The 14,673-nt window shown below is 41.6% G+C and overlaps 1 protein-coding gene across 2 annotated transcripts in view; it reads left to right on the forward strand.

Moving 5' to 3' along the window:
* The window catches only part of LOC119293396 (peroxisomal membrane protein PEX14-like), a 2,605-nt gene extending 439 nt beyond the window's left edge, over nt 1–2,166 (forward strand). The window contains exons 2-7 of one of the 2 annotated variants that reach the window (XM_037571889.1): nt 542–783; nt 869–914; nt 1,149–1,210; nt 1,336–1,380; nt 1,461–1,529; nt 1,655–2,166. In XM_037571889.1, coding sequence (XP_037427786.1) covers nt 542–783; nt 869–914; nt 1,149–1,210; nt 1,336–1,380; nt 1,461–1,529; nt 1,655–1,870 — 680 coding nt within the window. In that variant the 3' untranslated portion in view covers nt 1,871–2,166. The remainder of the gene's footprint in view (nt 1–541; nt 784–868; nt 915–1,148; nt 1,211–1,335; nt 1,381–1,460; nt 1,530–1,654) is intronic. The other variant, XM_037571896.1, reaches the window with a different exon arrangement.
* Nucleotides 2,167–14,673: the final 12,507 nt, after the last annotated feature.

The raw sequence follows: 14,673 nt of genomic DNA on the forward strand, positions 1-14,673 counted from the left end.
CTCGCTTGGTTCCGCCGCCGGTTGCTGCTGAGTGCTGGCATGCCGCCGCAGCTAGAATTCGCACTGGCTGCTTGGTCAGCTCAGAAGCTGCTCATGGTAGTACTAATTCGTCCATTGATCCTCCGAGTTCTCGTTGCTGCGGCGAGCCGGCGACAGACCAGTGACGGGGCTACTATGGTAGTGTTAGGTTGGTACGATCGATCTGTGGCGACAGAGCAGGGGGCGCCATGGCTCTGGCTATCGGCTTCTGCTGGTCTGGTTGCCCATGCATCCACCTGATTAGTCTAATCGTTTTGAACTATTCAGTATTGTTCAGAACAATTCATGATTTCGTTCAGACATCCCTGTTCAAACTGGCGCGCAGACTAACTTAGGTTAGCATTCATTCTTGTGCGTAGATACCCTCGTAATATACCGAGTGACCGTCGTACACTGTGTGTGCTGCCACATTACCGTATACATTTTTGCCTCTGCCGGTGTTTCATCATGATCGGCGGAGAAATCAAGCTGAGTATTGAAACTAAGTTTGCCCTCACTTTAGGTAGCTCAGAAGCTGCTGCTCATGGGAGTACTACTTCGCAAGACACGAAAGAGCAGGAGGAGATGAAAGGAGAAGCGGCTGTTGTGACCTCTGAACCGGTGAGGGAGGAACTGGTCCAGAGTGCCATTAGTTTTCTGAGTCACCCCAAAGTCGTGGCATCTTCCGATGTCCAGAGGCGTTCCTTCCTGGAAAATAAAGGGCTCACCGTGGACGAAATTGAAGAAGCATTTCGTCGTTTACTTGTAAGTTTTTTTTCTTTCACCATCTACTTGTCCCTGGTTATTCTCAACTTGCTGTTTTCATTAACGTCACTTTTGTAATTTGCAGAGCCCACCTTCAAACTCTACAAACTCAAATATGTGTGAATCTCAAGGTATGTGAGAACAGTCAGTTTACTAGTGATTCTAAGGCCTCCGGGTTTAGTTCTAATTTGATGTCACCGTGGATCCTGTCAAGATTATTGATAGCTTTTCGGTTTGTTTTTCTGTATAAGTAAATGGGGGTTCCATATCAACTTCCCCTTTCAGTTGTATCTTCAGTTCAGCACTGCTCTAAATGGCTTCATCAAAACATTCTTTTTTCTGACATTCCTACTTTAATTTTGTAGGAAGTCCTGATCCTGAAACTGTAACCCCTGTGGTGCCCCGGCACCCAAAATCATATATGGAGGTTCGCTATCTTGAGCGTCAATTTTTTTCTTACAAACTCATGCTAGCATATGAGCAACTTAGTTCAGTCTGAATATGAACCGGAAGTTGTCTCTAAACTATCATATTGGACTTAACACTTGACAGGTCATGGAAATGATACAGAGGGGAGAGCGGCCAGATGATATCCAGGTATTCTAAATTTCTATTTGTCTCCCTAGTATTATTGCTTCAGCAAGAGGACTCTGTAACCCTATTGTTTTGTGATATAGGATATTAATGATGAGCCACCAAACCCTGATCAGCCAATCTCGAAACCCAGTATGGCACCCAAGCCCAAGGTTTGCACTTGAAATTATAGGCTAATCAATTTGATGATGAGTATAACTTTTAGAGTGTCTTCATGATGCCCTCTGACTTGCTTCAGAACTATGGTTGGCTCACATTTCTGTTGCTTGTTGAACAGCCATGGGAGAAGCAAGGCCAACAAAGTTCCGGTTGGGACCTGAAAGTGCTCTCAAGCGACCCAAGCGAATTGTCGTCAGGAGTTCGAACCGATAGCACCAGCCAGGCCACGGAATTAGACAATAGCTCCGGTTACGGGGACTTGATGCTGACGGCAGAGCCGGCTACAGGCTCCAAAGCCCCCGTGGATGACGTTGCCACCTCGCCGAAGCAGTAACTCTGGAAACGCATAGACGAACGGCGGTGGAATCAGGGCATGATGTGAATCAGCGTCAGCCTGATGCTGCTTCAGATTCCAGCACCACATTGTTGCATCTCCCACTATTGTCAGAAACTAGTTTAGTTTAGGGGATCAGCGGCATTTTTGGGAAGCTGGGATTGGATTCTTGCTGGAAATGAGCACCTACTATGTACTTATCATTGGCATTCTTCACTTGTTGACACATCCCTACTGCTGGGGTGTGCCTTACCTATAATGTTAATCCAAGAAAGCACAACCGGTTAGTGTGGTCATGAGATGGTGGGCAAAATGGTCATTTCTGCATGAAAAGATTTATACTAGAAAACAATGGAAAGCAGAAGTTAGAAAACGGATGAGGTGAAATACTAATCCCTTCATTTCTAAGTAGATGGTTCTCTTAAAGCATCTCGCCCTTGCCTTTTCCTTAATCCCCTAAATTTTCCCCAATTCTTCAACCCCTAAGATTTGAGAGACTAAACTTTTGTGCGCCTCATCCTTCCCCTAAAACTTAATCCCCTAAAAAAATCTTTTGTTATTTCTTCCAACCACATTTTAACACAATTTTTGACAAAATGATCATACTTCATCCAATCTAAGAAACAACCAAAACATAAACATACTAGTACGCTTGTACATGCACAGTGCGTGCAAAGTTCAATTCATAAGCTTTGAAGAGAAAAACCCAACAGTGGTAGCTTTAAAAGTCTAACGAATCAAATGTCTTGTTTTGTTTGTATGTAAAGCTCCTGTGATAGTTATCGTAATTTTATTAATCAATCTACAATGGGTTCTGATGCGCATTGTTTAGCAACGCGTAAAGAAAGCGTGTAGCTACCTTTGTTCCTAGAAGAGAACGCCTATATAGTTATTTTAAATATAAAAAGGTTGGACCCCGGCCTTTGCATCATTGTGACCCACAAAAAATTGTACTCATAGGAGATTTTTTTTTTCTTTTGCAAACACTACATAGGAGAAAACATACACACCAAAAAATACATTTGAAGCTAATGTTACACTCTAATCACAAAGCGACTTAACATCATCGCGGTCCCAGTCTTAAAACTACTTGACCGTGGAGGTGCTCCCCTTAATCAGCTTTGTCCTCAACATCACCACGCTCTCTCCCTTAATTTGCCAATCTAATCGACTACTAAAATAGACAGAGATAGATGGGGAGGAAAGGAAGGTATGGCGCAGCGGCCGTCGCACGTCCGTGGCCGGACAATGTTGCCCTGCGCAAGAACTTGCATGTACGGAATGCCTCGGGAAGGTCGGGAATTTTCCTGAATGAAGTGAGATGACACACTCGTACTATAGACGCGAACCCCTTCGACCTGAACCGTAGGATTGACCCTCATCAATGGCTCAAATTGCTTCTCAGGCTTAGGATTCAAATTTTCAAACCTGGTACACTATGTAGTAAGTATAATATAATATAATATGTTAATATAGATAAGTATAAAGTATATAAATATAGATTTGAGCCAAACGAGCCAAAAGACACCGAATGCAACAAGTTCAGTCAAAAAAATAATCACATAGCACATGATGGATGAAAAGCAATCATCAACCGAAAATGAATCATGCACTCGCACCATCACCATTGGCACCACCACTACCAATAATGTCACCACCATCACCACCTCTGCCACCACCAAATGACTTTGCCAAGATATCACCACGAGTGAGTTCCCAGTATTTTCTCTCCCTCTCGTGCATTTTGCTTGGGATCCATGAACATGATAGCACGCTCATGGGTCGCCTTCTTGTTCCCTTGTTCCTCAACCTCCAATTCAAGGCAGTGCTCCTCAACCTTCCTCTTGCTCATTTTCTCATCGGCCTTCATTGCAAGTCTTTGCTCCTTAATTGCTGTTGGAAATATGAGCAATTTACCAAATGATTTTATTAACAGAAATATTAGATAAAGCATGACTAGTATAGCAGTGATAAAACAAGCCATGCGATTTGACAAAGAGAAGGTAAATAATATCTGCATATATGAGCTAGAACCGATCATCTCTAGAGCAGACAATAGAACAAGATGCATATCTGAAGTAGAGCCTAACACGTCTAGGGCAAACACTAGAAGAAGGAACTGTTGCAGGACTTCTAACAGGAAAGATACTAACACGTACGGGACAGCAGCAGGAGCAGAGGCACTGGATTTGGGGTCGGTGTCCTCCATGTCGTCGAGGAGGTTGTCGACGTCGGGGAAGTAGTCGTTGGAGTCCGGGGCGTCCGTGACGAAGAAGTTAGTAGTCGCGCAGAGCGCTCCCCAAAAACCTTATCACCCTTCTCCCGTACAGGACTCAAAAAGTGCGGTTTCGGAGGCCTACTGTCCCGACCTGCGGTGCACGCCGCAAGCCGGGATGGGGAAGATCGTAGCAGCAGCGCGGTGCTCAGGAACCGGTGGCGAGAGGAAGAAGAAGTTCTGGTGCGTTTCTCTGAGAGGAGCGACCTCCCTTTTATAGACGCAAGAGAAGGAGGCGAGAGGGCAGGGCTGCACCGTTCGCATTCAAACTCCACTATCGCAAAAATTTAGACATCGGCTCATTCCCGCAACCCGCGGCGCGGCGCGGCGGGCGGCGGAGGAGGAGCACACGTGGATATCCCTCTTGTTCTCATGCTCATACAAGTGGGGAAGGAGCCTCCCTTATAAAGAGGTCCAACTCCCTCTAAACTAGCAATGTGAGACTAAACTTTAGTTCCACCTCTTGCCTTGCACGAATGGGCTGCGTGGGCCTCTAGGATTTATTAGGAATTTCTGAAACTGCTATTGGGCTAGGCCCAAATAGACAAAAATTCCAGCAATTGCAAGCCTTCTTTCTTTTGCTTGCACATTTCTTTCATTGGCCGTCGCCTTTGCCTTCCACCTCTTATCCTCCATCATCTTGAGCTCGTAGAACTGAGTCATGTTCCCTTCCTCCCGTTTAGCCGCCAATGCCATCTTCATCTCCACCATTCCAACGGACTCTTCTTTGTATACTCCAACACTTCCATCCATCTTTCTCTCCTTTGCATTTGCTCCATCCGGAGCATTTGAGGACTAGAGGATTTCTCTAACAAGTCATGGTTGACTGGCGATATGCCAATTCTTGCCCTCATCAGTGTTGTTTCATAGTTCCTTTTTCCCACTTCTCATTTCCCACAAGAGCCTTGTAACAATGATGTAAGTTGAATCCCTTGTTGCCACCCCTATTGTTCCTTTGCTTGTAAATCTTAGATGATGGGCTCATAATCGTTCATGGGCACTCCACTCGGTGGTGCTAGGTTCACTTGATCAATGCAACCGGACCACCGGTTGAATTGATCTTGGATGACACTCCAACAGTAAGTGGGAGAACTGGTTGTGCCGGTGGAGGTAATGGACACATGCATGGCTCACATAGTACTCCTCAATGCTTTTCCAAAATGTTTCCTTTATTTGATCAGGTTCGACTATGGCATCAAGAGAGATGTTCATCCAAGCATCGCACAAAGCAAGATCTTCTTCAGTCTTGTAGGTGCACGACCTCAAAGCATTCATCTTCATTGTTTGGGCGTCCACCTCCTCGACCTCGGTAGTTTATGATGTGAAACATCGGGAGTGGTCGTTCGAAGGGGAGGCTGGCAGTAGGCCTGCCAGGGGGCTTGGAAGGCCCACCAAAGAGCTGGCAATATGAAGGAGCCCGAAGGATTGGATAAATATCTAGATACCATCTTGAACCCCAAATCTGCATGACTGGGACCAGGTTAGATATGCCTCCATGTAAAACCGTAAGGGGCTCTCATGCCCATTATTACTTCCGTAGAACTAGACTCTCCGTAGCAAAAAGATCTCCCCCATTGTAATCTCTTGCACAAGGTATACTGATACGTCTCCAACGTATCTATAATTTATGAAGCATTCATGCTATTTTATTATCTGTTTTGAATGTTTATGGGCTTTATTATACACTTTTATATTACTTTTGGGACTAACCTACTAATCGGAGGCCCAACCCATATTGTTGTTTTCTTGCCTATTTCAGTATTTCGAAGAAAAGGAATATCAAACGGAATCCAAACGGAATGAAACCTTCGGGAGCGTGATTTTTGGAACGGATATGATCCAGGAGACTTGGAGTTGAAGTAAAGGAAGCTTCGAGGTGGCCACGAGGGTGGGGGGCGCGCCCACCCCCCTGGGCGTGCCCCCTGTCTCGTAGGCCCCTCGAGGCTCCCCCGACCGACTTCTTTCGCCTATATATTCCCATTTACCCTAAAAACATCGGAGGAAAAATAGATCGGGAGTTCCACCGCCGCAAGCCTCTGTAGTGCTACGTCTTGAGCTTGCGTTGGTTTTCCTCGAAGAGGAGAGGGTGATGCAGCAAGTGTAGCGTAAGTATTTCCCTCAGTTTTGAGAACCAAGGTATCAATCCAGTAGGAGACTCCCCAAAAGTCCCACGCACCTACACAAACAAACTGAGAACTCGCAACCAACGCAATAAAGGGGTTGTCAATCCCTTCACGTCCACTTGCGAAAGTGAGATCTAATAAAGATAGTATGATAAGATAAATATATTTTTGGTATTTTTATAATATAGACGCAAAAATTAAAGATGCAAATAAAAGTAGATTGAAAGCAAATATGATAAGAGATAGACCCGGGGGCCATAGGTTTCACTAGAGGCTTCTCTCAAGATAGCATAAGTATTACGGTGGGTGAACAAATTACTGTCGAGCAATTGATAGAAAAGCGCATAGTTATGAGATTATCTAGGCATGATCATGTATATAGGCATCATGTCCATAACAAGTAGACCGGCTCCTACCTGCATCTACTACTATTACTCCACACATCGACCGACTCCTGCCTGCATCTAGAGTATTAAGTTCATAAGAACAGAGTAACGCATTAAGCAAGATGACATGATGTAGAGGGATAAACTCAAGCAATATGATATAAACCCCATCTTGTTATCCTCGATGGCAACAATACAATATGTGCCTTGCAACCCTTTCTGTCACTGGGTAAGGACACCACAAGATTGAACCCAAAGTTAAGCACTTCTCCCATGGAAAGAAAGATCAATCTAGTAGGCCAAACCAAACTGATAATTTGAAGAGACTTACAAAGATAACTCGATCATACATAAAAGAATTCAGAGAAGATTCAAATATTATTCATAGATAAACTTGATCATAAACCCACAATTCATTGGATCTCGACAAACACACCGCAAAAAGAGTTTACATCGAATAGATCTCCACAAGAGAGGGGGAGAACATTGTATTGAGATCCAAAAAGAGAGAAGAAGCCATCTAGCTAATAACTATGGACCCGTAGGTCTGTGGTAAACTACTCACAACTCATCGGAGGGGCAAGGATATTGATGTAGAGGCCCTCCGTGGTCGATTCCCCCTCCGACAGAGTGCCGGCGAAGGCCCCAAGATGAGATCTCGCGGATACAGAAGGTTACGGCAGTGGAAATTGTGTTTCGTGGTGCTCCTGGATGTTTTCGGGGTACGTAGGTATATATAGGAGGAAGAAGTACATCGGTGGCCACCCGAGGGGCCCACGAGACAGGGGGTGCGGCCTCCTATCTCGTGGGGGCCTCGGGTGCTTCTTGACTTGCACTCCAAGCTCTCCGGATCACGTTCGTTCCAAAAATCACGCTCCCGAAGGTTTCATTCCGTTTGGACTCCGTTTGATATTCTTTTTCTTCGAAATACTGAAATAGGCAAAAAAACAGCAATATGGGCTGGGCCTCCGGTTAGTAGGTTAGTCCCAAAAATGATATAAATGTGTAAAATAAAGCCCATAAACATCCAAAAGGGGTAATATAATAGCATGGAACAATCAAAAATTATAGATACGTTGGAGACGTATCAGTAGCCACCAAAAACCTCTCGGGAGCCCGTTCCGGCATCCTGCCGGAGGGGGAACCCATCACCGGTGGCCATCTTTATCATCCCGGCACTCTCCATGACGAGGAGGGAGTAGTTCACCCTCGGGGCTGAGGGTATGTACCAGTAGCTATGTGTTTGATCTCTCTCTCTCTCTCTCTCGTGTTCTCTCTATGGCACGATCTTGATGTATCGCGAGCTTTGCTATTATAGTTGGATCTTATGATGTTTCTCCCCCTCTACTCTCTTGTGATTAATTGAGTTTTCCTCTTGAAGTTATCTTATTGGATTGAGTCTTTAAGGATTTGAGAACACTTGATGTATGTCTTGCCGTGCTTATCTGTGGTGACAATGGGATATCACGTGATCCACTTGATGTATGTTTTGGTGATCAACTTGTGGGTTCCGCCCATGAACCTATGCATAGGGGTTGGCACACGTTTTCGTCTTAACTCTCCGGTAGAAACTTTGGGGAACTCTTTGAAGTACTTTGTGTTGGTTGAATAGATGAATCTGAGATTGTGTGATGCATATCGTATAATCATGCCCATGGATACTTGAGGTGACAATGGAGTATCTAGGTGACATTAGGGTTTTGGTTGATTTGTGTCTTAAGGTGTTATTCTAGTATGAACTCTATGATAGATTGAGAGGAAAGAATAGCTTCGTGTTATTTTACTACGGACTCTTGAATAGATCGGGCAAAAAGGATAACTTTGAGGTGGTTTCGTACCCTACCTAATCTCTTCGTTTGTTCTCCGCTATTAGTGGCTTTGGAGTAACTCTTTTTTGCATGTTGAGGGATAGTTATATGATTCAAGTATGTTATTATTGTTGAGAGAACTTGCACTAGTGAAAGTATGAACCTTAGGCCTTGTTTCCTACTATTGCAATACCGTTTACGCTCACTTTTATCATTAGTTACCTTGCTGTTTTTATATTTTTAGATTACAAATACCTATATCTACCATCCATATTGCACTTGTATCACCATCTCTTCGCCGAACTAGTGCACCTATACAATTTACCATTGTATTGGGTGTGTTGGGGACACAAGCGACTCTTTGTTATTTGGTTGCAGGGTTGTTTGAGAGAGACCATCTTCATCCTACGCCTCCGACGGATTGATAAACCTTAGGTCATCCACTTGAGGGAAATTTGCTACTGTCCTACAAACCTCTGCACTTGGAGGCCCAACAACGTCTACAAGAAGAAGGTTGTGTAGTAGACATCAAGCTCTTTTCTGGCGCCGTTGCCGGGGAGGTGAGTGCTTGAAGGTATATCTTTAGATCTTGCAATCGAATCTTTTTGTTTCTTGTTTTATCACTAGTTTAGTCTATAAAAGAAAATTACAAAAAAAATGGAATTGAGTTTGCCTCATATGCTTCATATTTTTAATATCTTTCGTGAGAATGATGGAAAGGAAAATTATGCTCAATTTCTAGAAGAAGAATGCATTAAAATATTTGGTACTAGATCTTTGTATGATGAGCATGATTGCAATGTCGTTAGTATGAATTCCTTGAATATCCATGATGCTAATGATATGCAAAGCCACAAGCTTGGGGAAGCTATGTTTGATGAAGATGATATTTTTTTGTCCCCCAAGTTTTGATGAGCAAATTTATTATGATGATAGCATGCCTCCTATTTATGATGATTATATTGATGAAAGTGGGTTTGGAAGAGTGTCAACTTTAGGAAGTAATGATCCCACTATTTTGGAGGATGTTGAATTTTATTGTAATGAATATGAAATTGGATTTGGAAGAGTGTCAACTTTATTTAGTGATGATTTCACTATCTTGGAAGAGGTTTCAATCGATTATGATGAGAACGAAGTTGCTACTTATGATGATTATTGTGATGAAACTTATGCTATAAATAGCAGTGATGATTATATTTATAAAACTTGTCATGTTTATGATTACCCTTTTTCTGAACATTACTCTTTTAATGTGGAAACAATTTTTAGTATTCAAGTCTTTTATGATACTCCCACTTTTCCGAATGATTGTGCTTATGTGGAGAGTAGTAAATTTTCCTTGCAAGTAGATCATGAAAAGAATGCTTTAGGTGCTGGTTATATTGTTGAATTCATTCATGTTGCTACTGAAAATTATTATTAGAGAGGAACATATGCTTGTAGGAATTGCAATAGTATCAAGTTTCCTCTCTATGTGCTTAAAATCTTGAAGTTATGCTTGTTTTGCCGTCCTATGCTAGTTGATTATTGTTCCCATAAGTTGTTTGCTCACAAAATCCCTATGCATAGGAAGTGGGTTAGACCTAAATGTGCTAGTCATGTGCTTCATGATGCTCCTGTTATGTTTCAATCCTTATCTTTTATATGAGCATCATTGTCATCATCATGCCTAGCTAGAAAGGCATTAAAGAAAAGCGCTTGTTGGGAGACAACCCGATATTTACCCTTACTGTTTTTGTGTTAACATGATTATGCTACTATAGTAATCATGTTTTATAGCTTTTGTTTCAATAAAGTGCCAAGTAAGACCTTTAGGATAGCTTACGGTGATAGTTGTGTTGATCCTGCTGAAAATCAGAAACTTTTGCACCCAGTAAATTAGTTTTGATAATTCATAGAAACGTGCTTATGATCTGATTCTTTTTGCTATGGATTGGTACACAAATTTCTTAAGACTTCCTAATTTTGTAGGATTTTTAGAGTTCCGGAAGTATACGTTTGATACAGATTACTACAGACTGTTCTATTTTTGATAGATTCTGTTTTCTATGTGTTGTTTGCTTATTTTGATGAATCTATGAGTAGTATCGGAGGGTATGAACCATAGATAAGTTGGAGTACAGTAGATATTACACAATATGAATTTAGAATGAGTTCACAACAGTACCTAAGTGGTGGCTTTATTTCTTATACTAACAGAGCTTACGAGTTTTCTGTTGAGTTTTGTGTTGTGAAGTTTTCAAGTTTTGGGTAAAGATTCGATGGACTATGGAATAAGGAGTGGCAAGAGCCTAAGCTTGGGGATGCCCAAGGAACCCCAAGGTAATATTCAAGGACAACCAAGAGCCTAAGCTTGGGGATGCCCCAGATGGCATTCCCACTTTCGTCTTCGTTCATCGGTAACTTTACTTGGAGCTATATTTTTATTCACCACATGATATGTGTTTTGCTTGGAGCGTCATTTTCTTTTGTTAGTATTTGCTTGCTGTTATTTAGATTAATGTTTTGCATCTTTATTTTCAATAAAAATGTCAAGGATAGCCTTTACCATGCTTATTTTGCTAGTATGCATGTTGCTGTTTGAAAATAGAAAGTTTACCACTGTTGCAAAAATTCCCTAGAAAAGTCAAAGAATGGTATAATGTTGAAACTTTTTTCATATTGAGATCTGATAAATCTTCTACAGCGTAGTATTTTCCCCATAATTTTTGGAGTTAGGGAAGTATTGATACTCTTGCATTCTTTACATACTGTACTGTTTTGGCAGATTGCTGTTATGTTTGCATTGTTTGCATATGTTTGCTTGTTTAATGATTCTATTTGAGGATACGAGTATTAAATACGCAGAGACATTTAGTATGCAATGTGGAATAATAATTTTAGTGATTTGTTTCAGTAGAAAATGATAAGGTTTTGCATTGGTTTATACTAACCTATCTCACGAGTTCTTGTTGAGTTTGGTGTGGATGAAACTTTTGATAAAAAGAGAAACCATGATATGAGAGGAATTAAGGAGACACAAAATTTCAAGCTTGGGGATGCCCAAGGCACCCCAAGATAATATTTCAAGAAGTCTCAAGCATCTAAGCTTGGGGATGCCCCGGTAGACATCCCACCTTTCTTCTTCAACAACTATCGGTTAGTTTCGGTTGAGGCTAAGTTTTTGCTTCTTCACATGAGTTGTGCTATCCTTGCAATGTCATTTTATTTTGCTTTGCTTCTGTTTGAATAAGATACCAAGTTCTGAAATTTTTAAATGAGAGAGAGTCTTCACATGAGCTACATAATTATTTAGCTACTCATTGATCTTCACTTATATCTTTTTGGAGTAGTTTGTCATTTACTCGTGCGCTTCACTTATATCCTATGAGTAAATGGTTGAATGAGTTGAATGTCATAAATCTGAAATTATATATGTCTCATTTGCTTATCCCTTGGGGAGTAATGACTTCACATCTAAGAAGTAGAGGTTGTAAATTTATTGAAAGTTAGCAAGCATTGTATTGGTCATTTGAACAATTCCTGAAAGAATATTTAAGGAAGAGAGATTTCACATATAAATATAATATCTTAGACATCTTTTATAATTGTGAGCACTCATTATGTATGACATGCTAAAGAGTTGATGTTGGACAAGGAAGACAACGTAATGGGTTATGTTTTCTCACATCTCAGTTAAAGTATATTGTCATGGATCATTCAAACATGTTGAGCTTGCCTTTCCCCCTCATGCTAGCCAAATTCCTTGCACCAAGTAGAGATACTACTTGTGCTTCCAAATATCCTTAAACCCAGTTTTGCCATGAGAGTCCACCATACCTACCTATGGATTGACTAAGATCCTTCAAGTAAGTTGTCATCGGTGCAAGCAATAAAAATTGCTCTCTAAATATGTATGATCTATTAGTGTGAAGAAAATAAGCTTTATACGATCTTGTTATGGAAGCAATAAAAGCGACGGACTGCATAATAAAGGTCCATATACAAGTGGCAATATAAAGTGACGTTCTTTTGCATTAAGATTTTTTACATCCAACCATAAAAGTGCATGACAACCTCTGCTTCCCTCTACAAAGGGCCTATCTTTTACTTTATGCAAGAGTCAAGGTGATCTTCACCTTTCCCTTTTTCATTTTATCCTTTGGCAAGCACCTCGTGTTGGAAAGATCCTGATATATATATCCAATTGGATGTAAGTTAGCATGAAATATTATTGTTGACATCACCCAAAGGTGAATACGTTGGGAGGCAACACTATAAGCCCCTATCTTTCTCAGTGTCTGATTAAAACTCCATAACCATAAGTATTGCGTGAGTGTTAGCAATTGTAGAAGACTATATGATAGTTGAGTATGTGAAGTTTGCTAAATCAAAGCTCTGACATAGACCCTTCCTGAAAATAAGATGGTGATACAAGTGCAATATGGATGGTAGATATAGGTATTTGTAATCTGAAAATATAAAAACAGCAAGGTAACTAATGATAAAAGTGAGCGTAAATGGTATTGCAATAGTTGGAAACAAGGCCTAAGGTTCATACTTTCACTAGTGCAAGTTCTCTCAACAATAATAACATACTTGGATCATATAACTATCCCTCAACATGCAACAAAGAGTCACTCCAAAGCCACTAATAGCAGAGAACAAACGAAGAGATTATGGTAGGGTACGAAACCACCTCAAAGTTATCCTTTTTGCCCGATCTATTCAAGAGTCCATACTAAAATAACACGAAGCTATTCTTTCCGTTCAATCTATCATAGAGTTCATACTAGAATAACACCTTAAGACACAAATCAACCAAAACCCTAATGTCACCTAGATACTCCATTGTCACCTCAAGTATCAGTGGGCATGATTATACGATATGCATCACACAATCTCAGATTCATCTATTCAACCAACACAAAGTACTTCAAAGAGTGCCCCAAAGTTTCTACCGGAGAGTCAAGACGAAAACATGTGCCAGCCCCTATGCATAGGTTCATGGGTGAAACCCGCAAGTTGATCACCAAAACATACATCAAGTGGATCACGTGATATCCCATTGTCACCACAGGTAAACACGGCAACACATACATCAAGTGTTCTCAAATCCTTAAAAACTCAATCCGATAAGATAACTTCAAGAGGAAAACTCAATTCATCACAAGAGAGTAGAGGGGGAGAAACATCATAAGATCCAACTATAATAGCAAAGCTCGCGATACATCAAGATCGTGCCATAGAGAGAACACGAGAGAGAGAGAGATCAAACACATAGCTACTGGTACATACCCTCAGCCCCGAGGGTGAACTACTCCCTCCTCGTCATGGAGAGTGATACGTCTCCAATGTATCTACTTTTCCAAACACTTTTGCCCTTGTTTTGGACTCTAACTTGCATGATTTGAATGAAACTAACCCGGACTGACACTGTTTTCAGCAGAACTGCCATGATGTTGTTTATTGTGCAAAAAACAAAAGTTCTTGGAATGACCTGAAAATCCATGAAGATAAGTTTTGGAAAATATAAAAAATACTGGCAAAAGAATCAAGACCAGGGGGGCCACACCCTGTCCACGAGGGTGGGGGGCGCGCCCCCCTATCTCGTGGGCCCCTGACGCTCCACCGACCTCAACTCCAACTCCATATATTCCGTTTCACGGAGAAAAAAAATCAGGGAGAAAGTTTCATCGCGTTTTACGATGCGGAGCCGCCGCCAAGCCCTAATCTCTCTCGGGAGGGCTGATCTGGAGTCCGTTTGGGGCTCCGGAGAGGGGGATTCATAGCCGTCGTCATCATCTACCATCCTCCATCACCAATTTCATGATGCCCACCGCCGTGCGTGAGTAATTCCATCGTAGGCTTGCTGGACGGTGATGAGTTGGATGAGATTTACCATGTAATCAAGTTAGTTTTGTTATGGTTTGATCCCTAGTATCCACTATGTTCTGAGATTGATGTTGCTATGACTTTGCTATGCTTAATGCTTGTCACTAGGGCCCGAGTGCCATGATTTCAGATCTGAACCTATTATGTTTTCATGAATATATGTGTGTTCTCGATCCTATCTTGCAAGTCTATAGTCACCTATTATGTGTTATGATCCGACAACCCCGAAGTGGCAATAATCAGGATACTTGTCGGTGATGACCGTAGTTTGCGGAGTTCATGTATTGACTATGTGCTAATGCTTTGTTCCGGTTCTCTATTAAAAGGAGGCCTT

This window comes from Triticum dicoccoides, chromosome 1A (assembly GCF_002162155.2).
Source record: "Triticum dicoccoides isolate Atlit2015 ecotype Zavitan chromosome 1A, WEW_v2.0, whole genome shotgun sequence".
NCBI classification, from domain to species: domain Eukaryota; kingdom Viridiplantae; phylum Streptophyta; class Magnoliopsida; order Poales; family Poaceae; genus Triticum; species Triticum dicoccoides.